The sequence below is a fragment of the Taeniopygia guttata genome, chromosome 3, assembly GCF_048771995.1.
Source record: "Taeniopygia guttata chromosome 3, bTaeGut7.mat, whole genome shotgun sequence".
In the NCBI taxonomy this organism is placed as follows: Eukaryota; Metazoa; Chordata; class Aves; order Passeriformes; family Estrildidae; genus Taeniopygia; species Taeniopygia guttata.
The window spans coordinates 22315782-22338511 of record NC_133027.1 but is presented as its reverse complement, the minus strand read 5'-3'; the positions used below and the strand labels follow the sequence as shown (position 1 = coordinate 22338511).

General features: G+C 37.0%; 1 protein-coding gene across 50 annotated transcripts in view; it reads right to left on the bottom strand.

The window, feature by feature from the left end:
- The window catches only part of DLGAP2 (DLG associated protein 2), a 447444-nt gene that overhangs the window by 19276 nt on the left and 405438 nt on the right, over window positions 1-22730 (bottom strand). For all 50 annotated transcript variants that reach the window (XM_030267281.4, XM_041714762.2, XM_072926394.1 and 47 more), the window contains 3 exons: window positions 11318-11667; window positions 1895-1980; window positions 256-671 (listed from right to left, as the gene is read on the bottom strand). In XM_030267281.4, coding sequence (XP_030123141.4) covers window positions 256-671; window positions 1895-1980; window positions 11318-11667 — 852 coding nt within the window. The remainder of the gene's footprint in view (window positions 1-255; window positions 672-1894; window positions 1981-11317; window positions 11668-22730) is intronic.

Genomic DNA, 22730 nt, shown 5'->3' with positions numbered 1-22730 from the left:
GGACCTATTGCACCCTCTGAGCTCTATGTAATTCCAGACTTTGATCCTGCACTGGACTCTAGGGTTGGCTCTTTAACTATTTCCACAAAACCTGGAAGCACCTTCTTGCGCAGCCAGCCTCAGGACAGGGTTCTTATGTATTATGGTTCTTTGCTCCTACAGAATGAATGAGGATGAACCACAGCTCACAGCTTTATCCCAAAATTTCATATTTTAGCAATCATCTGTATACTGAAAATATACTGAAATTCTTACTTTCTTCAGAAAGATCATTTTCTTCTGCTTCTCTTTCCATTTCTTTGCACCATCCTTCCATTCTCTTAGTTTCAGTGTGTAGTAACTTCATAAACCAAGATCCGTCCCGTCGACAAGGAGACATTCGACCAGTCTCTACTGTCTCAATGGCTGGCTCCAGCCAGGGTTCTGGTGGTGGAAGGTTTGAGGTGTCAACTGGGGTCCTATAATCTTCTCTGTAACTGAACAGTCCCTGTGTCCGTACAGTTCTCACTGCACTATATTGAGTGGGTGTGCTGGGCTCTGAGTGCTGCTGGAATGACGAGCCAAATTGAAGTCCCTTATCCTCCATGGTGATGTGTCCTGGAAAACCCTCCAGTTCCAGGTCAGCCTGGACAGCTGCTGTTACACTGTTTGAGCGCTTGAATCGTCCATGCCTTGGTGAAGGAAGAAAGAAAAGATATTAAGACATATAAATAATGTATGTGATGGTACAGAGGCACAGAATAATGTTTCAGTGAGAAGGAATGGTTTTTGCTGTTGTTGGACTTTATGCTAAACATTTTTTTTTTTTTGTGTATATCTCACTAAAATTAGATGGTGAGTAGCAACAGAGAGGAAAAACAAAATGTATAGTGGAACCATTGATCTAAGCAAGGGTACAAAAGACAATCATCTAAATTGTCTCTGGAAGCAAATATTGATTTGTTCCCATACTACAAAATAACATGTGTCATTACTAAATAAACTGGAAATAACTAGCAAAACTAGAACTTCCTGATAGAAGTCTGTAAAGTATATATATAAAAATTTTCCAGTGTTCAGAATTTTAAGTAGAAATATCTGAAAATCTGCTCAGTTAGGACTTTAGAGAATCCTATAATAAAAGAAAGAAAATATCAGTATGTTTAAGGCTGTCGGTTGAGGGTTTTTTTGGTCTTATAGGTTGCCCATTAAAAGTTGATTTTCGACTGGTATATGACACTGAATAATGACATTTTAGAAAAACTTTGTGTTAAAATGTTAGATAGAGAAGCAAAGATTATTTGTGAAATCTTTTCACATTGGAGACCGTTGTCTCAAATTATTTGTGGTCAGTGATGGCAAAAGGCAATTAGCAGCCCGATACTCTCAGACAGCTGCTGTGAAATGAGATAATGGTCCTGGTCCAGTACTTGAGAAAAAGTACCTACCAGAGTTAACCTGTGGGTCAGTACATGGGCCAGCAGCTTTAAAAAATTAGAGAAGGACTGAACAAATCAGAGAGCTGATTCTAGTTTAGAATAAAGGGACTATCCGAAGAATTTTGTTTCCTTTTGTGGACTGGGAAAGCCTGAATCGGCATGAGGACTCCTATTGAAGGAAGGCTGTTCCAATACATAGCTCTTAGTATTTGTTCTGACAACAATTATATTAAGCCACTATTTCAATTTAATACTTTAATTTCCTTCCCTCCAATTAAAAACCGGAAAGTTAGATAAATGTGAAGCAACTGCTAAGTAATCTCCACAAGTTTTAGCAAATGATAAATATGCATATAAGAAATTTGGCTTTGGGGATTATTTAGTGGCAGCACCTGTCAGATGTTATTTATTAAATCTGTTTACAAATGCATGTTGTGTTATAAAAGACTACAGGTTTTTGAACATGCTTAAATTACCGTTTTTCATCTTCCACTTGAATTCCAACAGAGTGGTATTCCCGTAGGCCTCTGCTTTCAGTATCTGAATCTGTTGCCGTTTCCACCTAATTCAACACAAAAGATACATCTGCAGAGTGAGCATTGACAACTCAGCACAATTTTGCACACACCCATTCAAAATTAATTATATATTTCATCTCTTACTGCTAAGAAACACCTAGCACAGTCAAATAAATGCAATAGGCATTCAGTCTGGTATTGTTTCAGACTGTTTCTTACTAAAGTTTTGCCCAAATTCTGCTATGTAATTCCCTATTTCAAATGCAAGCAAAAGCACTTACTCAGTTTGGTGGGATCTGGGAGTAAGCTTGATCTGGAAGGGCTGTTCTTAGAATGAGGAATCCACAGGGTAACTCTGTTTTATATTATTATAAACCAGTCTCATTATAGTCCTTGATTTACAAAATAAAATAAAGTCTGAAGTAGCCCCATAAGCTTGCAAGTAATAAAAAGAAATGGAGCAATGAAATTTTATTGACAACTATGTTGACAAATACAAGGCCATTAAATGATGTGAGGGATAGAGCAGAATGCCCTATCTCACCTTTTTTTAATAACACAGTCCTGAAAATGCTGGATCAAGCAGGCAATTTATGCACTTTTTATAGCATTCCCATCTGAAATACACTTACCAAAATATATTCACAGTAGTTTCCTTCAAGACTGAGACTTGTGTTTGCAAGTTTCTGTGGGATTTTATATAGCACTCCCCACCACCACACCGCCCCCAAGTCTTTGACACAAACAGAGCAAGTACTGCAGTATGCAAATTGTACTGAATCAAGGGAGAGGCAGGAAAAAAAGAAAAAGAGTAGAACTGACTTTTCCTTTTGAATAATATTTTCACTGTTAAATAAAATAAATATTATCAACCAGTTTTCCATATGCCCACTCCATGTGTGAATTCAAATATATCTGATGATAAAGATAAGAAAAGTTTTACCCTTTCAGCAGTCACAGGCATCTCTGGAAAGAGCCTGATGGTCTTTGTAGCTGCGCCTCAGCTGCACAGTCCCCACCCCACCTGCTTTCTGAAGGGATCCAGGGACAGGGTGGGAGGAGGGTGGGAAATAACTGCTTATATGGACTATATGTCTTGAGGAAGAGAGTTGCTGATAACTTCTCCTTCCATCTTTAAGCTGTAGCTCAGCATATGTTCACATGTAGGTGAATGGAAGGGAGCTCCAGTTGGCAACGAGTTCATATTTACATGTGTGTAAGACTTGGAGATGTTAATCAGAACAGCAAGTGCCGGAATCCTCTAGTAAATGTTAACGGCATGCTTGAGCTGCACAGTATAGCACCAGACACCTTATAAATGTCTGCAGGTATCTGAAGAGAGGGTATCAAGAGAATATTTCCAAGCTTTTCTCAGTGGTGCCAAGCAATAAGAGAAGAGGCAATGGGCAGAAACTGAATACAAGCTCCTTTACAGTGTGAGTACACAAGATTGCTCAGAGAGTCTGTGGAGTCTCCTTTCCTGGGGATGTTCAAGAACCATCTGGACACACTCCTGTGCAGTGTGCTCTGGGATGATCCTGTTTTAGCAGGGAGGTTGGACCAGATGACCCAGTGTGGTCTCTTCTTAGCCGACCCACTTTGTGATTGTGTAGTGAATAAGAGCAGACACAAAATGCTTAGACTGTGGCTCCTGGTTGCACCTGTAGGAGTGCTAGCAGGAAGATGATGTCTGAGAAGGGGAAATATTTTCTGGAGGATGTTGTTTGATATTAAAATCCATAACAACAATTGGAGAGATGAGAAAGTCTAAACTGTTTCTAAGAGCTGTGGTACTGGGGTTCATCCCAAAGCAGCCAGTCAGGCCGAGTTAAATCACATAATTTAGGAACAGATTGCCCAGAGAAATTGTGGATTCCTTCCTGGAAGTGTGTTTGAGGCCAAATTGGATGGCACCCTGAGCTCCCTGGTCTAGTGAAAGGTGCTCCTGCCCATGGAAGGGGGTTGTAACTAGATGATCTTTAAAGTCCCTTCCAACCCAAACTATTCCATAATTCAATTCTATTTTATTATTCTATTGGACTGGGTCCAAAGGAAAAGGCCATCGTAATTTCTTATTGCTTCCACTTGTTAATCAAGTTCCTTGAACTTGTTCGACTGAACTGCAACTCCAGATGATGGTGTCAGTGATGTAGGCACAGGCCCCACAGGGTTACAAGTCTTAAGGTTTGACAAGGGAAAAGAAGTTTGTGGGTGGCCAGATTGAAGAAGTTGAGCAGATGGGAACAAAGGATTTATTACGGCCTTCTTCTCACTCACATGGCTCAGCACGGAAGGACAGGACACTGTGACCAGTTAACATGTGAAACAAAGCCAGAGAGATGAAGCCAAGCTGACATCTCCTCACATGTCAGTCTTTGCCTTCAGCCCTTTCCAAAGAACTTCACTTCCTTGAAAGAGTGATATCCTTAGGATGACCATTGTTATATAATGTGCTCCTTGGTATCTAGGGAGTAAGTCCTGAGGTATGAGGGGTAGACCAGATTCCTGAACACAGAAATAGGGTAAGGAGGGTCAATAGTATCATAGCTGTGGGGGCAACATACGCCTAGCAACACTCTGGAAGTGAGCAACGGCCAGTGGAACAGAGAATAGACTTTTGCTTTCCACAGAGATGGCTCAGCAGCTGAGACAGAGTGTTGTTGGAAACATGGTGATCCAAAGACATAAACACGGAAAGGCCCCTACAGAGTACATCAATTGGTCCATCAATTTTTTCTGGAACAAAGCAGGCAGACTTGCAACACACACCCTTCTTCATTATTGCATATCACAAACATACCTGTTTTTGCCAGCTAAATTATTTGGTTTAGTAAGAAAGAGCAGGTCTTCTTTTGAACTCTGCTTCTGATATGTGGAGGCAGATTTATCTTTTACCTTTATTTGGAATGGACTGGTATCTTTCTATCGATGCAACACATCAAGGAAAAGTTTTTTATCTGTCTGTTTTCAAGTGTTTTCTTACTGGCATTTTACCTGGAGATATAATCCTGAGTAATTTACCCAATATGCAATTGATACCTAGAATTCACAGACACAAATTAAGCAAGATGCTCTAAAATGTTATTCCAAAAAAATATCAGAAAAATGATGATCCAGGTATCAAAATAAAAATGATATTACTTATCTCTAGATAGAAACTCTTGCCAAATTGTCCGTCCTCTAGCTTGCCAAGACTGACACTAAATAAATGACCCGATGATTGCATTGATATTTTAATGCTTTCATTTTCTCACTATGCCTTGTAAAAGCAGGAGAATGCCAATTTTGTGTGTGTGTGCACGCAAAATCTAGCATTGCAAATATTGTAACAGCCAACAAAATGTAAAATGGAGGCAAATACCAAGACAAGTGGAAAAGTGGAAAAGAAGACAGTAATTTGCAATCATATAGAAAAAAAAAGAAAAAATTGCATTGCTGCATGACAGATATTATAAAGACTCCTGCTAGAAAACAGCAGGAAATTCTTTCATCTGTTTTGCCACGTTAAACTCAAATGAGCAGATGATAAAATGTAATACATTTGGTTTGATTGTGTGACTCTTGAAACTCAGATATATTTTACTAAATCTGTTATTATAGTCCTTGATTCATTATTGTTTTAATATTTACATGGGTTCTAAAAGCCTTAATATTTTCAAATTGGCCTACAGTCTCAGTAAAGCAAAACAGTGTGAAGAATTTTGTCTTTATATGTTTATGACGAAATCTCACACAAAAGAGGAAAGAAAAAATAGTCAGATATATCAAAAGCAGAAGAAAGGAGTCGATCTAACATAGTAAATCAGCTCCCTCTTTCATTGCAAAAAAAAAAAAGAGTCCAATATTTCTTAAAATTGTATTTTATGCTATGAAAAATGTTGTAATATATTCTTATGTCCACTAGGCTTATATATTAGTAGCAAATGTAATGGAGCACTTTGAGACTATTTCTATTTTATCAATGGTCCTTGTGAGTCCCTTCCAGCTCAGGATATTCCATGATTCTGTGATTCTATGTCTTACCTTTCACAAAGACATAACTGTCCCCTCCACATTCCTTGCTGTCAGTACAAGGAGCAGACAATACTATCAATCCTCAGAGACCAGAAACTGTTGACTGATACAGCTCTAAATTTGAAAACTAAGTATCAGATACTAACACTGTAGTGTGTTAGTGTAGTAAAGGATCCACAAGTAAATTATATGAACACAAAATTATGTGAATAAATGCAAGTCACTATTGCAAGTAACTCGCTTGTAATAATCAATCTTAGCATGTTTATAGGCACCCATTCTAGCAGAGAATGCATGAACTAAATTATTTTTTCAATGTATTTACTATGCTTTTTTAGATAATATTTTACTACTCTAAAAACAATCTTTATTTCTCTGTTAAAGTCTTACTCTGCTCTTAAACATGAGCACTGCAACTGCAAGAACATTGCATCATCTTAAAAATTCCACTTCAAGCTTCTATGCATCCTGTCTCAAAGGTAGACATGAAGTTAATAGAGTCAATGCATAAGAAAACAGATTTTAACCTGCTGGCTTTTGCTTTACTCTCATAAACATTAGCAGTAAGAGTCCTTCAGGCTACATTATCTCTTCCCATGCAACTTCACTGCCCTCAATGGGTTTTCACTGCTGTAACCAATTTATTCTATAATTAGATTTTAATAAACAATCTCTCTGATGATGTACAGGAAGGGAAATAATTTACCCTTCCTCTTTTGCATAGAATTCTGAGTGATAACAAGACTAAAATAGAGTAGAAAACACTACTTTTGACACTTGACCAAGTACATGTAATTGTGAATTCAGATAGCCACTCTTAGGTATGGGGAGACCTTATTTGTATGCAGTGACTTCAAAGTAGGAAAAACACTTGAAATAAAGCTACAGTACTAACAGCTATTGCTTTCCTTAACTGGTGGAAAATTTTTTGAAAGAGTGCATGCCAAAAACATGCAGTCTTTCAAAATAATTTTTAGAAACCTGACAAAATAAACCTATACTTTAATGCATGTGAGATTTTTGTGTCTTACCATGGAGCTCCATTTTGCAACTCTGCTACTTCCTGGCTGAACATCTGGACTACTGAAATATGTGGCATGGCACAGTAACTGCTAATTATCAAAAGGAGCAGCTTGAAAACTTCCTCTGATCTTTTAAGAAAGGACTTTTTACTAAAAATACAAGCCAGGATTTAGAAGTGGGATTTATGTCAAGCTTATATGAGACACAGTATAGGTTACTGATAACTTTTTTGGTGCATTTAATGCTAAGTGGCAAATTGCTCTGAAGCAACAAATATTCACTGACTTCTCCAGGCGAGGGACTTCATACACTCCTCTCACAAAAGCACAGTCTAACAGTCATTTTAGGAGGAGAATAAACAATACTTACTTCTATAGCTTTGGATCATTTATGATCCAAAGATCAGTGCAATCAATGCAAATATTTCTTTTGATTGCTGTGTATACACTGAAGTAGAGCACTGACAGAGATGGTATAACCTAAACTGTACAAAGAAAATATAGGTGCCTATTGAATTACATTTAACATATTGGTACAAAATGCTTTGTGTTAAAGGGAAATTCTAGTCTGAGAGTGCAGAATATAATGAAAAACCTCTTTACTATGTGACATGAATAATTTATATATATATATATGTGTGTATATACACACAATTATATATATATATATATATATATATATATATATATATATATATATATATGTGTGTGTGTGTGTGTGTGTGTGTGTGTGTGTATATATAATTAAATTATGCAGAAGATCTCCTTTTGTTACAAAAAACTTGGGGAAGTAAGCTATTGCATAAATCTCCCTGGATACAGCCTTTAAGTTATAAGAAGGATTTGTTCAGTGTAGATTTTGGAGATTATAAAAAACCCAATAGGTATTTTGAAGCGTGATCTTCTGATGATAAATGAAGATGACTGAGTCAATTCTCTATGCTACAATTAGGGCTTGTCTCCAAAAATACAACCGTGAATCAGCCTTCACACTTAGAATATTTGTTTCCATCTTATTTGTTTCCAGGGTTTCTGTTCATTTTGAGAAGCCTTGAAGTCTTTTAAATAGAGAAGAAACAAAGGACTGCATGTTTTGAAGACTTGAAATAATTAGGAGGAATTCCTTGACATGTTTTCTCATATATTTCACATTCCCAATGCTTTTAATATGAAATAGTTTATAACTAGAGCAGATTTGAAATGTTAATCATTAGCATATATACCCGGATGTGCAAAAGAGAGAGGAAAATCCTGGAAAATATCTTAGCAACAACCTTGTTCTCATTTAGTGCTTATTTTACTCTTGACAATCTCTACTTTCCATTTTAATTCACATACTTTGATTAGTCTTTTGCTGTCATGATGGAAGACAGATATGAGGTTTAGAGCTATTAGTATTACAAGTCTTGTCTCTTTATATCCATGTATTCTTTCAATTGCTGAATAAATTTTTAATCTCAAAATCAGTATTTTAAATTCACTTGAATTTATAAGTCAGCATTTTTTCCCAGTGCCTATTGACATGCCTGACAATATTTGTCTTGATTTATATATGTCAATGGAAAAAATAAAACACACACAAAAAAACCAAAAACCCAAAGCTTCCAGCTATTTTCTGAAAAAGCTTAATTTCCAAAGTATTTATTTTTTTGTTCAAAATTCCATCTAGGATAGGACTAACACACGGTGAGATGGGTTAGTGTATCTGTGCTGTTCTCAGTCTCTACAGGCAGGTCTTACAGATGTATAGTAACTCCAGTGCTTCTCTGGGAGCTCGAGTTCTCTGTGCATGTGAATACCAACCCTATTGGCACATGCCTAGAATGCCAGGGCTTTCAAAAGGGCTTCTATTCACTACATGTGCACTACACAAATCATGTAGCTCAAAGACATGGAAGCCCTAGGGTGGGTCCATTGCATTTCCACTTGCAGTGGTACCACTGGTCACTCTGTACCTTTGTTGCTCTCTGCTCCTGTATGAAGCTCTCTTGGCGAATATTCTCCCATCAATGTGTTAAAGGAGTGGAACAGTAAAAAATGCACAAATTAACCATCCTGATAGCAAATTAACTAATGCAAATAAATGCAAATTCAATGCATTGCCCTGGCATGGCATGCTAATGAAAAAACAAGTCATTTAGTCAATCAAGGAAATATGCAAATAAAAAACATCCTTTTCCAAGGTACTTTGACACAGAAGTCTAAAAGAAATTAAGAACTGCAACTGTACTTTGAGGGCATAAATTGCTATTTGTGTAGTTTGCAATAAGAACATTCTACCTTGTTTTTTTATTCTGTACAAACTTGGCAATAGCAATATAACAAAATGTATTTCCTATTTAAAAATACTACAGAAATGTATTTTTCTCACTAATGTGATGTTTGAAACTTAATGCCAAAAAAAATCCCAAATAACTAAAATGTGCTCAGCGAACTGTTGAAAATTCAACTTTTTCTCATGCCAAATGCTACAACCAAGCAGTTTGTATTTTTTGAAAGATAATAACCAGTTCACCCTTCTAAGACCTGCTGTTGCAAACAACATTTGCTTTTCTCCATGTGTGTATCTGAGGACCACTGTTATGGTCCAAGTGTCAGATGACAAGTTTCTATGGAAGATCTGCTGCCCCCAAGGAAATCAATGAATGGGTATTTTTGTGGATTATAAGCACATATGATATAACACATAAAGGGTCAGGGCCCAGTGAAAAGTACTGGTCATCACCTCTAGTTATAAACAGGATCAAGCAATGTAATCAAAGTTCCAGAATCAATTGCTGGAATATGGCCATCAACTGACCAAATCAAGACATCAACATTGATAAATACAGCTGTGCACAGCTGCTGTAAAGGAGAGATAAGAACAATACTAGATACTATTCCTTTCTGAATAGTAAGTTTTAGGTTAGGAGCTAAGAGGTACCAAAGATTTCTTCGCTGCTCCTTTGAACTTTTCAGTGTTATCTCCCAAGCTCCTTCTCTGAACAATTTGGGATACACTAATTACTTAGCAAAACATTTGAAAAGTAGGCATCTGAATATTTTGCCATGGTTGTTAAATTGAATATTACTTTTTTGCATCCAAAGAATCAGAAGAAAATACTTTTATGTCAAGGCAATGGACAAACAGCTTTCGGGCAAAGTTGATTCCTTCCCATTAGTCTAATGCATTATGGAACACCAAAATTACAGCATGCTAAAATGTTAACCTGTAAAGTTCAATCAGCAGTGACATGCTTAACCCAAACACTTTTCTATGACTACATTATAAAATTAATGGAAATGAATTACTACTTTTTAAAGAAAAGCACATTCCTTCTTTTATATTCTTATATATTTCTAATATACAGTCACTCACTGGGCTTTTTTACACAGATGATTACCTTCTCAAGACCTATGTTGCTGTCTCCACAATACCTATGTCAAAATAAACGTCAGTTTCTCTATAGCTAATCTAGCAAAAGTAAGTGCAAAAGTGAAACCAGTGACGTAAAAGAGAATATTCAGCAGAATAGAAGCCTAAATTTTCCTCCACTCCTGTTTCAAAGGACTTCACATTCTTTCGGAGTTCAATTTTCCAATTTTTATTATTACTTGGTATTTCTTAAGGATTTGAACAAATGACCATTTCTAACTATCTAGTACTTACCATTTAGCAGAAGGAATAGCAATCATAATTTGCATTTGGAATTGTCTTATTTCGTTTGCCTGAAACAACAGAACTTGACTAAGCTTTCCACAGTCTGACACACATTTTTTCAGGTGAAATAAATAGTGTGGGTTTTGATGGACAAACAGAAGAATGCTGAAAGACTGTGTTTATTAATGTTATTTTATTACTTGCCATCTCTAATTATGCTTTATCTACAGCAGAACATTTCTTTCTCTTTTTTGGTACGTTTTTCCAAGCACAACTAAAAGGACAAGGGTCTCTTTTTAGGTAAAATTCTTGAAGATTGAGTGGCTTTACTCGTTTTCCAAGGTCAAAGAGAAATATAATGGAAAAACTACAGTAAAGCATTTTAAAGCTGGTGAAATTCTATTAAAAGGACTGTTAATTCATGGAGGGAAGGAGATGAACATGCTGTTCACCTGTAGCTCTGCAATATAATTTTCATATCAAGTGTTAATGACAGGTAACCTCCCTAGAGATCTATTCATTCATTTTCTCCCAGGTACAGCGTATTAGCCGAAGACTTTTCTGCACAGCCATGATGTGAATTGCAATTACTGCTAAGCAGCCAGGGGTTGTTTGTTAGATTATTAGAGCAAGTGAAGCTGAATGACTCACTCCGTGCTGTTTACAGGAAGAAGACAAACAAGAGAGATGTTTGCGATAGGTTACCTGGATCCCTATAGAGGAACGGCGACTCTTAAGGAACTCCTCTGCCTTTGTCACGAGGATGGCCTTGTCACTGGTGCGTATGGAGGCGCTCTGGCTCTCGGCCGCGTGGCGCTGGGCGGCCGCTGTCTCCAGGGCGAGGTTCATGGCCTTGTTGCTGTCCAGGCTATCGGTGGAGTTGTACATCCCTCTCCCATCCTGCGGCCACGGGGATATCCTCTGAGTCCGGCTGTCGTGATACGCGTCCTGGGTGGATTCTGTGCTGCTCTGGGCCGTCACTGAGATCAGTGGCTTGGAAGTGGTACGAGGGGGTACTGGTGGTGGTGTTTTTTTGTAACTTGTATAAGTTACAGCTATGGAAAGAATTAAAGGAAAAAAAAAAGCAGAAATAAGAAAAGAAAGAAAAAAGGAAAGCGAGAAGTCAAGATTAATCTGATGGAAACTTAACAACAGAAATCACCTTAAAATTGTGCTACTTAAAAATTATGATGGTGTAGCGTAGTGCTCTTCATGAACCTTGCTATTATTTGAAAGTGTCACTCAGAGTCAGATGGCTATCCACAGAAACATTTTATTTCAACAAGGAAGAAGGAAGGGGTGGAAATGGGAGTCCCAAATTACAATGAAGATGAAAGAGAGTTAGCGACGGTATGAGTGTTAAGACTTGTGCTGGGTAAGTGCACACTGAGGCTTCTTGTATTAAGGGATAAAGCTCATAAAAGAAAAAAAGGAAGATTTTTTTCCCCCCTGTTCTTAATGTCTGAATGGTAAGCTTCATATGGATACAGTATACTAAGAAAATAGCATAAAAATACTGCAACAAAATATTATTCAACAACTTCTACTTTATGGTGTGCTACACTACAACCTTTTAAAATCCTTCCAGGTACACTGGTTGGAATTAGGCAAGGTTGGCTACTTACTTGTGGAAGAAGCATATATTAAAAATTTTTTTTTCAATACAGTTAATAAAAGGCAATTCAAAGCATGTTAAAAATATTGTAATATATGCAAAGCTATTAAGACTTAGAGCAGTTCTGAGGCTGGCTTAACATAGATTCTGTCTTCCAGCATAAGGATCAACAAAAAATCCAAGAAAATTCTACAGATGCAGAACTGTGCCAATATTGCATCCTTACAAAATTTTGAAAATTTCATAGAGATTAATATTTAATCATTAATATCGTAGAGTTGAATTTTCTAATTGTCTAAGCCCACTATACACTTTTTCATCTTTTTTTTTTTTTTTTTTTCATACTAATAAGAGTATTTCTGCTGTGGAAGAGTATTTTCCCCAAAGCGCATGCAATCATAATTCATAAAATTAGCAACTGATAAAAAAAGGCATTGTGGTATATCTTTCTTTATTCCTATATGGAGAAACAAAGTCCAATTCACTTCTTGTAGCTACAGGAGTAAGTTTGCCTTTGTCTGGTGTTACTAGTGGATTGACATAGCAACAGTTAACTCAGGTAACCTTGGAGTTGGGGTTACTTGAGTCCAAAAAGGGTTCTGTAAAGAGTTTCTCTACCCATTACACCAGTATGGGCTGATGAGCAATGAAGTCACCCTCTCCAGTTGTGTTTTTTTTTAATATAAGGCAATGCTGCAGCTATCTGGAATGAAGAGATTGGTCTAGGTATTAACACTTTGGACTGCTAAACCTGTGTCACCAGACTAGCCTATGTGAATAGTAAGGCTAGAGAAAGTGACTCTTAAATGTCGACTCTTGATAATCACAAATTAAAGTGTTATCATACATAAAAGAGAGAAAGGCTGAGATAGGGAAGAAAACCTTCATTTAAAGAACATTTTGAATTACTATTGATGCTGCTCAATTCTGGTAGAGATTTAGAGCCTTGCTCTGAGCTAAATTGCTCAGAGTGAAACACGTGAAACACGTAAAACATGTGAAACATGCTCTTCAGAATCTGAGATTGTGCTTTTTTTGAAGTTCCATTTTGTTGTCCTATCACCAATCTTATCTCCTGTCAGTTTTGTAACCAGCAATTAAGAAGAACGAAAAAACTCAATATTTTTCAGGTGCTTTAGGGAGTACATAAAGTTCACAGAAGAAGGGGGAGGCTGTAAATCTTGGAAATTAAGCCAGTGTCTAATGAACACAAGCAGTGGGTCTGGAGACTGTTTCCACTAAGAGAGTTGCCATAATGCTGCTTCCCCACTCTGCAAATGTACCTGCAAGTGATCAACACGCTAGGAAACACTATAAATAGAGAAAATGGGGTGAAATAGGGTGAAAAATATCCAGCACAGGAAGCCAATTTTGCCTGTAACATAAGATAGGTTATCACTGTGATAACTACTTTACTGTTTTTTACATCTGTCTTCACATAAAAGAATAGCAGGGAATAATCAAACATAAGGTTAATGTGATAATGAAACATCAAAAGCAAGTATATCCCTACTACTTGAGCAACAGATTACTTCTCTGTCTAATGAATATGAATGTTAAACTGCTGTTGCAACCCATCTTAGCTGACTTCATTTACATTTCTGAAAAAGAAAAATTCTCCCTGTGGCAAAACCAAAACAATTTCTTGCCTTTTTTTCTCCCCCCCCCTCTTTTTTTCTCTCCCTAGGATTGAATATTTTATTCTAAAAAAAGTCTGATTATTTCAGTGGAATGACATGATTTAAAGCCACCAAGTGTTAGAGTAATTTCAGTGCTGTGACAAACATTTGATCATGAACACTAAACAGAAATTAAAAATCCCACAGATATTCAACAAGTAGAAGAAACTTCTAGTAGAGTGGAAGTTTGTGAGAAACTGGATACATGTTTACAGTGAAATATGGCAGGAAGAGATTCAATTAATTCCTATACAGTCACAGATCAAATATTGAGTAGGGAATAAAAAAATCTATCTCCACACTGTTAATGAGTTTGTATCTGAAATAACAGTTTAAGAGACAAAAATCTGGGACTAATTGGATACTAACATAATCAAGTAAGAGGATAGAGACCTGCATTTGAGAGTCAAATCTTGCTACCAAATTCTATTTGCTTTAATCACTCAAGTGGCTCTAGTGAAGTAATTGGGATAACTTGGCATGTGTTGCTGACTTAAGGGACAGCTATCTAACAGATATTAGGGTCTTGTTAAAGGAGGAAGTGACACGGTAATCCACAGTTTACTGTTCATGCTTGTGTTTTGATCGCTAATAAGTAAGTATTGCCTTAAGGTCTGAAGCATGAAAATTTTTGTCACTTTCAAATTGTTTCCATTAACAATGGCACCTGGGAATAGTCCTGGTATCAACAATAACCCTTTTCTATCATGTCTAGTTCTTGGTCTTGGCAATTGTAAATGCAACACATTATATATGGGAAGAAACATTTCCTGCTCCTAATAGAAAATGAGCGTTTTATTTATCATCTGCTTATGCTGATGGACTGGGATTCCTGTCACATTTGTATCATTCTTTATTCTGTAAATTTTATTTGCCTTAGTAGTTATTAATCCAAAGCAAGCATATAAAACCTCTTCAGCACTGTTTCATGTCTTCCCCCTTTTTAATCATCATTCTGCAAACTCCAGAGCTGTGGAGGAGTTTGCTGGCCCCACAGAAGGTTGGTGCTGGGCAATGCAGTCCTGGGGTGCTGAGCACAGGCTGAAGACAGGGCCCCACAGCTCCACAGGGCACTGGTGGTGAAAACTGAACTGGGTGCGAGAAGACCAGGATGGAGAATTCTTGTCTTCAGTATGGCCAAGCTGAGCATCAGAGGCAGCACAACTGCAGGAGATGAGACCCAGCATGAGGCAGGCCTGTGAAAGAGCACCAGGAGGGCAGAGCTGGTGCAGGATGGCTTCAGACAGATTTAAATTCTGCACTTGAACAGATGCCAGAGACCCACTCCATGTTTGAACACATAAAACATCAGTCCAGGATAATCTCCTGTTGTTTCTGGTGCTGACCAAACATTTCTGAATTCTTTAGTTTTCTGATTTCTTTAATTTTTAGTGGTTTTACTTTGCATATCCTGAATATTCCTGATATTTCTCTCACCAGTCCTGCTGCTGAGCAATGAGGCTCAAGCAAAAGTAAAAGCAACAGGCCTCTGCAATGCTGTTAATCAGTTTGCAAAATCTATAGCTGCTCTGAAGTGCAAAGAAAAGGAAAGTAGATGGCACAAGACATAAGTATGCCTTTTTATGAATAAACTAGAAAAATAAACTAAAATTTTCTTTTCCATTGTATTCAATGGCTATCTTGATATAAAAAACAGAATTTATTTTTTACCTAATTAAATAAAGTGGGAAAAATATTTTTAAAGTTATTTTTTTCTGCCTCTAGTAGCTTATAACAATCAATCAAATATTACAAAAATGGAAAAAAATGGTGCTAATTCCAAACCATATGGGTATGTCAGACTCCTATTTAAATTAAAATATTAACTGCTTAGGTACTTGCCCCACTTCAACATAAATATGTGCAATTGGCTCCAATAAATTTTCCTTTAAGGAAGGACATTTAGGGAAATGGAGAGAAAAAAAAAGGTTCTGTGCTGCTTCATAGTGGGCCATGCAATGGTGCAAACCAGGTATAAATTGTTCAGGAGAAATGAGAAAGTACTAATGAAGCATTACATGCAGTAATTTCTCACTCAGTCAGGAAAAAGTGTAAAATGTCAAATTGTAAGGATTGATATCCTAAGTGCCAGACCCTCACACACACACAGGATTGCCTACCAGTGCTAAATTTGGCACAGAGATGGCTACAAAGGACCTATTCTGTAAACCACATTAATTTTTTTTATGTGCTCTGTGATGCTGGCCAGGCAGCATCGGTCACAAGCAGAATACCCGGCACTATGGCAATACTGCAGAGTAGCCAGGAAGGTGATTCCAGCACTGAAGAACTGATGATTTGGTGGTTTGGATACACACAGGAGAAATACAAGGATGATTTCCTGATAATTCATAAGCAACAGTTTAACTGATATAGCTGGAAGCAGAATATCCCGCTTAATCTACGCTGTATTTGTCTAAACTCGCTAAAAGTTACTGTTGATACAGCCATAGAAGTCAGTTATTCAGGCCATATTTCAGTGTCAGCAAAGCTTACACTAGAAATAACATTACTAAAATAAGTAAATTTAGATGTTACTTCAGGTTAGCCATAGACCTTTCCAGACACAATGAAGTAGGAGAAATGTGATGTATTTGATGAAATAGCAGTGGCTGTGGGTGACATTCAGAACACCTTTCAAAAGGCAGTCTTTTAATAGATCACCACTTTTTGCAAGATAGAATCACCTGAGGGGTTTTTACAAATCGATATAACCATTAAGCACTTAGTCAAAATAACATTAGGCTGAGATCACGAAGTTAGCTGGGTGATGAATTTACATGAAAGCACCACAATTAAAGGAAATGGTTGTGGCAGGAGTAAACTGGATTTTCTCTTTTGTAAGGAGGTTTATCCAGAAGGAGGATAATTACTCTGCAGGGAGCTTGGAGCTGCCCTGGAGGCTGAGGTCCCAGGGCCATGCTGCCGAAGGCACACAGGGCTCCTCTGAGGAGCCACAGAACCAGGAGAAACACAATGCAGATGCCTAGGCTGGAGCTTTGCACGGGGAAAGTCAACACCAACCCTGAAACTATTTCAGAAGAGGAAAAAAGAGACCTTTTCATAACGAAAGGTGACAATCAAATCTGATAATGTATCAAAAGAGTACTCAGTTTTTTGAGTAGTCTTTTGGTGTATACTGTTTTAGCCAAAGGCTTTGGAAGTCCCAGCTAACATGTCCCTGAGATCTCTTCACTGTTCTCTATCATGGTCATTAGAAATTCTGAGTTACTCCTAAAATCAAAATGTACATATGGATGCCTAGCAGTTACTTCTCAAAACACAGAATTATGATAATTATAAGAATATTAAGAAATCAAAGGGGGATTTTGAGAAAAAAAAATCACAGACACGAAAAGATTTTATTTTTAACAAAAATAATTAATTATTTGATGACTTTTTTCTAACAAGGCATGGATGTCAAAAATAAGAATACAAGTCCCCATTTAAAAGAGAGGATGTTGGGACGCATCTTTTTATATATGCCTCTTTTCATCTTCAATCTACACTAGCTCTGATTCCAAACATAATTAAAAGGAGATTGTAGTGTCAAACACCAGTGTAATTGTACAAAATAATCTGCTTTTCTTATTCAAATTCTGAAATGTTTGTGAGGTGTTTCCTTCTTGAATCAATTATAGTTTTAAAGTTCAGTCACAACAAAAAGATTTAAAAGTGCTTACTTTTAACAGGTATAGCCTCTGGTATTTAATTAAGAAAAATGGATCTGTTAGAATGATGAGGAAAAGGTTGAATCCAACTGTTTGGATCCAAGTAAGTTAGTAAATCAGTCTGTTTGGATCCAAGCTTGCCGTTTTCAATGTGTGCCCTCAGTGACTACCTCAAAACCTACACTGATGATTGAAGTCTCTACTTTCTCCTTTCAGTGCTGAAGCAGTATGTACTCAGGCTGCACAGAAAAAGAGTGATTTGCTCCATTACCTGACCCTAGACAGGCATCTGAATATAAATCAAGTTCTTCAGAGTGCTCCTCTAACACACTCACTTGTACTTAAATTGAAATATTGTCTGGATGTGAGTGTAGTGAAGGTGAGGGAAACATCACATACACTCCAGGCTTCTCCAGCCCTTTCCTTTGCTGCTCCCTGGAAAGGTCCACTCCTTTGTTTGCTGCTCTGGTGATGAAAGATCCTGTAATTTCTGTGGGCTTTCCATGTTCAAGAGCTTCTCCATTTTAAAGGTAGTTGAGGGTGCAATTTTTTAATTGTAAGGATATTCAAACCTTGCAAAAGTAGTCACTAAAACTTACCACTGTCATACAGTGATGGAAATTTAAGAGATAATTTTGGTTTTAATTAAGGTAACTCCTTTAATTAAATTCTGAATAAATTTCTCTCTAACATAATCAGAGAGATGCTTTAGTTGTTAACTTATCTTTCTTCTTCGTCCCTTTTCTCATTTAGGCCTCCATGGTGAATCCTAGCCAGTAAAGAGACCAGAGAGTTTCTCATTAGAGAGAGAGTCTCAAGTTTGGGTATCTGTGAAAAGACCCTGTTTTTTCCTTCTGAGATTAAACAGTAAGAAACAGTGATATATATATATCTCACTGAGATCTATCTGTATATATATAAGATATAAAAGTATCACAGTGATATTTTTATGAGATTTTTTTTGAAAGACTGCTTACACCCAGATGATTTTTATCAGCACAGTTTATAGGATGGGCTGCACTTTGTTTAAACCTGAAGGCATTGTCTGGGTAGTATGAATCTATAACTTTGCAACCTTTTTTCGTGTTGGATCATTTTACACATCTTGTGATTAAGTCAACCTGGAAAGTTTTAACACCCTAAAGTCAGATGTTAATTGGTAGTCTCATGTTGGCATAGTCTGTGGGGGCAAAATATTGCATGTATCCTGTGCCAGTATTTTAAGTAGGGTCATTTTGTAACAGTGAATTACATCAGACTTTCAAGACAGTTTTTGGGAACTATACGTGGGAATCCATCTCACCTCACATCAGTCACTGATAAAAACCCAGTCATCCAGGTCTAAGTTAGTTGTCCAATCACTTTTAGAATTACTGTGAGAAAAAGAAGCAATTCTTGGGCCAAGTCTTGCCCATTTTAGATGCTTATTTTACCAGGAAAGGAATCATCCTATGCTTTTCTCTGTCAACCATAAAGACAACCAAGGACAACTAGCTCAAATTAGGACATCTAATTTTGACAGTTACCATCTCTGGACGTGTTCAAGAAAGAAGTGGACCTGGCACTTGATTTAGTTGACATGGTGGTGTTCAGTCAAAGGTTCAGTCAATGACCTTGGAGGTTTTATCCCAACTTAATGATTCTATGGGGCTGTTAAATGCAAAGGGATGAGAAAAACTCCAGCCAAAACTCTGTTCCTGTGACACACTGATTTGCACTGGGACATAACCTCTCCTGTCTTTTGTTGCCAGTGTTCATTGGAAATGTGGGAGCTTCATCTCCCCTGCTCCACATCCCCTGTGAGCTGGATGGTGGAGCACATCTGAATGGAATAAGCCTGCAGCAAGAACTGAAACCTAATTTCCTGAACCTTCCACTGAAGCTACTACATAGCAGCCAGTACCAGCTTTGCCCAAGGTATCTTCATAACTCCAGACAGGAATGAAAAGCAAACCATCTGTATTTCTGCAATTTTTAAATTAAATGACCAGTTTGAGGTACTAGATTAGACCATGCTGTTAATCCCATTAAAAATGTTGACATTGAAGTCAGTGGAACCTGTCAAATTCATATAATCTCAGGATCTGGACCATTATATTTGCATATTATTGACACAGACAAGAATTGTATTTCCTATATACAACTTTTAAAAATAGCTTTTCAAAATAACTCACCACTGAAACACTGCTGCCAAACAAATTACATATAAAACCCCCTATTTTTAAAACCAGCATCTGTCTTTGACATCTCTGATAAACAGAATCTGTGCAGCACTTTTAAAAACTAATGAAATGATTAGTATGACATATAACCTCAATAAAATTTATTGGGGTAAGGCAAAGTTACTGGATGAGATTTTTTTTTTTTTAAAAGAAAGTAAATCTGTGTGTGCAATAGGTTAGCCTCAATATACAGAGTAGATCCTTTTAATTCTGTGCATCTATCTGATTTTGTACTGGAAACTAACAATTAAGAGGAAATGTGACCACTAAATTTGGAAAAAACTGGAGCCGCGACAGTCTCCCTGGAGAAGAAATATATAAAAAGAATTACTATAATCAAGTAATTCAGTGCGGAAGATGTTACCTCCATATTGAGAAAACTTAAGTCTGTAGGCAGCTCTGTGTTACATAAATGATAAATATGTTTTGACAGTGTAATTAATGTTAGTCTCAAAACAGAAATGCAAATCAAACAAGACATCAAGATCAGAAACTCTAGGCCTTTGCTAAAATTAACAGAGATGTGGGCAAGACAAACCTCATAGATTGCTGATGGACTGGTTATAAAGGGCTCTATTTTAGATCAGTTAATTAGCAAGAAATTATAGCCTAACCAGCATCCTGTAGATGACATGGCGAAGTGCTGACAGCTGGACTGCTCTTCTAAACAGTTCTTATGTACCTCTAAAATACTGAAGTTGCATAAAAAACACCATCTCAGTTTTTCAATTACAGGAAGGAAAAATGTTCTTTTAACTACATTTCATTTTCAAAATGTATATGTGGCTTTTCAGGAATACAGATTGCATTTGTCATCAACACAGTAAGAGAAAAAGACAAAAAAAAAATTCTAAACACTAAGAATCACTCTTCTTGTGCTACTATTTTCATGCTGAAATATAACAAAAAAATTGAAAATGTTTTTCAGTAAAATTTCTTCTCAAACTCCCACGTATCCTTCTTACTCAGTTAAATTAATTTCCATCAGCCTCCTAAACCCCCTCATGAATATATTATGTGGGCTTATAATTGTTTTTGCTTTTTTATTTTATATTCTCTTTCTTACAGTAACTATATGTATCTTGTAATTTTATTTAACTTACAGTAAGGAATTTTGAGACAAGTAGGATGAGAAAAACAATTTGCTTACTTACCCTTAAGGAAATGTCTCATAATTTTATCAGTATATTATGATAATAATCTGACATTAAAGAACATAAGTGATTAATAAATATTTTAAACAAATGCAGTTTAGTACCTTTAAACAATTAATTTAATCCAGAGATTACAAGTCTGGACACAATTCAGAATGCACTTTTTTGTCAAATCCAATAACCATTTTACCCAAAAAGCAGATCGAGTAAGTATGAGTGTCAAAACCAGTCAAAACTAAGAAAGCTACTTGCAGGCTCCCATCCCTGTAATTAGGTGTAAAAAATGATGCTGCTGTGTATCGTTCTCTCAGATTTTTAAGTTCTCTCAGTCATCCTTGTTTTCAGTGGGACCCAAATTCAACCTTAGTTTTCATCCTACAATGCAATTTGAATAGCTTTACTTTTTACCTAAAATTAATGGAAGTTAGCTACCTATACAATGCTATCACTGTAGACTATTTTAATAGACAACAGAGAGAAACAGGGATGTCCAGAGGACCACTTATTTCATAACAGGTACAAGTTATAAAAGACATAGATATCCATTGACTATAATTGCATATTAAGGTGATTGCCTTTGAAACCTACATTTTAGATACATGCATCATGTGAGATGAACTTTTATGACTGACAAAGAGAGTAGAAATAGATGTATTTTTCTGGACACAGTAATGTCCGAAAAGGTAAAAAAATATATATAAAACTCATGACTCGTTGATGTGTCCTTGATATGCTATTCTCATTCTCAGAAAGCCAAGTGATAGGCTACTCACTTCAAACTAAGTATCTTCCAGAACCCTGGATGTCCTCCAGTTACCCTTGAGAAGTACTAGTGTGCTGTTGGGATTGCTCTGGTATTTGTGGTTTCCAGTGTGTATATTTCAATGGACTATATACTGAGACTGAACCTTGGCCTTACAGCAAATAAGACTTTGTCAGGACTAATCAAAGTGCTATTCATTGACAGTAAAACACCTCACTGTAGGCTGAGGTTTGTTGATACTGTGTTGGTGCACAATAGAATCCATACACTGTATTCAGTCTGAGTCAAACTCACCAAAATGTAGCTACCAAAGCCTTCCTCCCTAAACAACAGCTTCTTGTCTAGAATGATGCAATTCTCTTCTAAGTCCTGTACAGATGTCTCACATGGTACCAGTCAATTGTCTTTGAACTAATCAGAGTTTCTTGTGATGGGAACTTAGACAACTAGGTTGCACAATAGCATCTATGTTTAGTTGACTTGACCTGGAGGTTAACCCAACACAATTCAACTAACCTGTCTGGTCAAAGGCTAATTCTCTCAGGGTATGCCCTGGAATGTCACCAATTTTCTCTGGTGCTCTGGGAAAAAATCTTTCCAGTATGTTTTAAGTATTAGGTTTATCAGTTGTCTTTCTAGGATAGATCTGAGTCTGAATAAGTTTTCTCATGCAGAAATCGATCAAATGATGTTTGTATAGCTAGCATGGCAAGGAGTGTAGTTCAATGCACATATCATCAATATGGCTCCTGACACATATATCTTCAACAAAAAGCCAGGACTGAATACATGCAGAGCTTCTGAGAAGACTCCTTGGAGGTTATTTTTTTCCCCAGGAGGAGAAGCACAGGCAGGGTCCTTCCTTCTTTTTCCCTGCAAGGAAGCCCGATGCACTGGTGCTCCCAGGGTCACCCACCCTGTGTGCTTCCGCAGCTGCACAGACACAGCCTCAGGGTAAACAGCTGGGCTGAGACTTACACCTGCCACTGCCAGCTTCCACCACGTCAGGAAGGG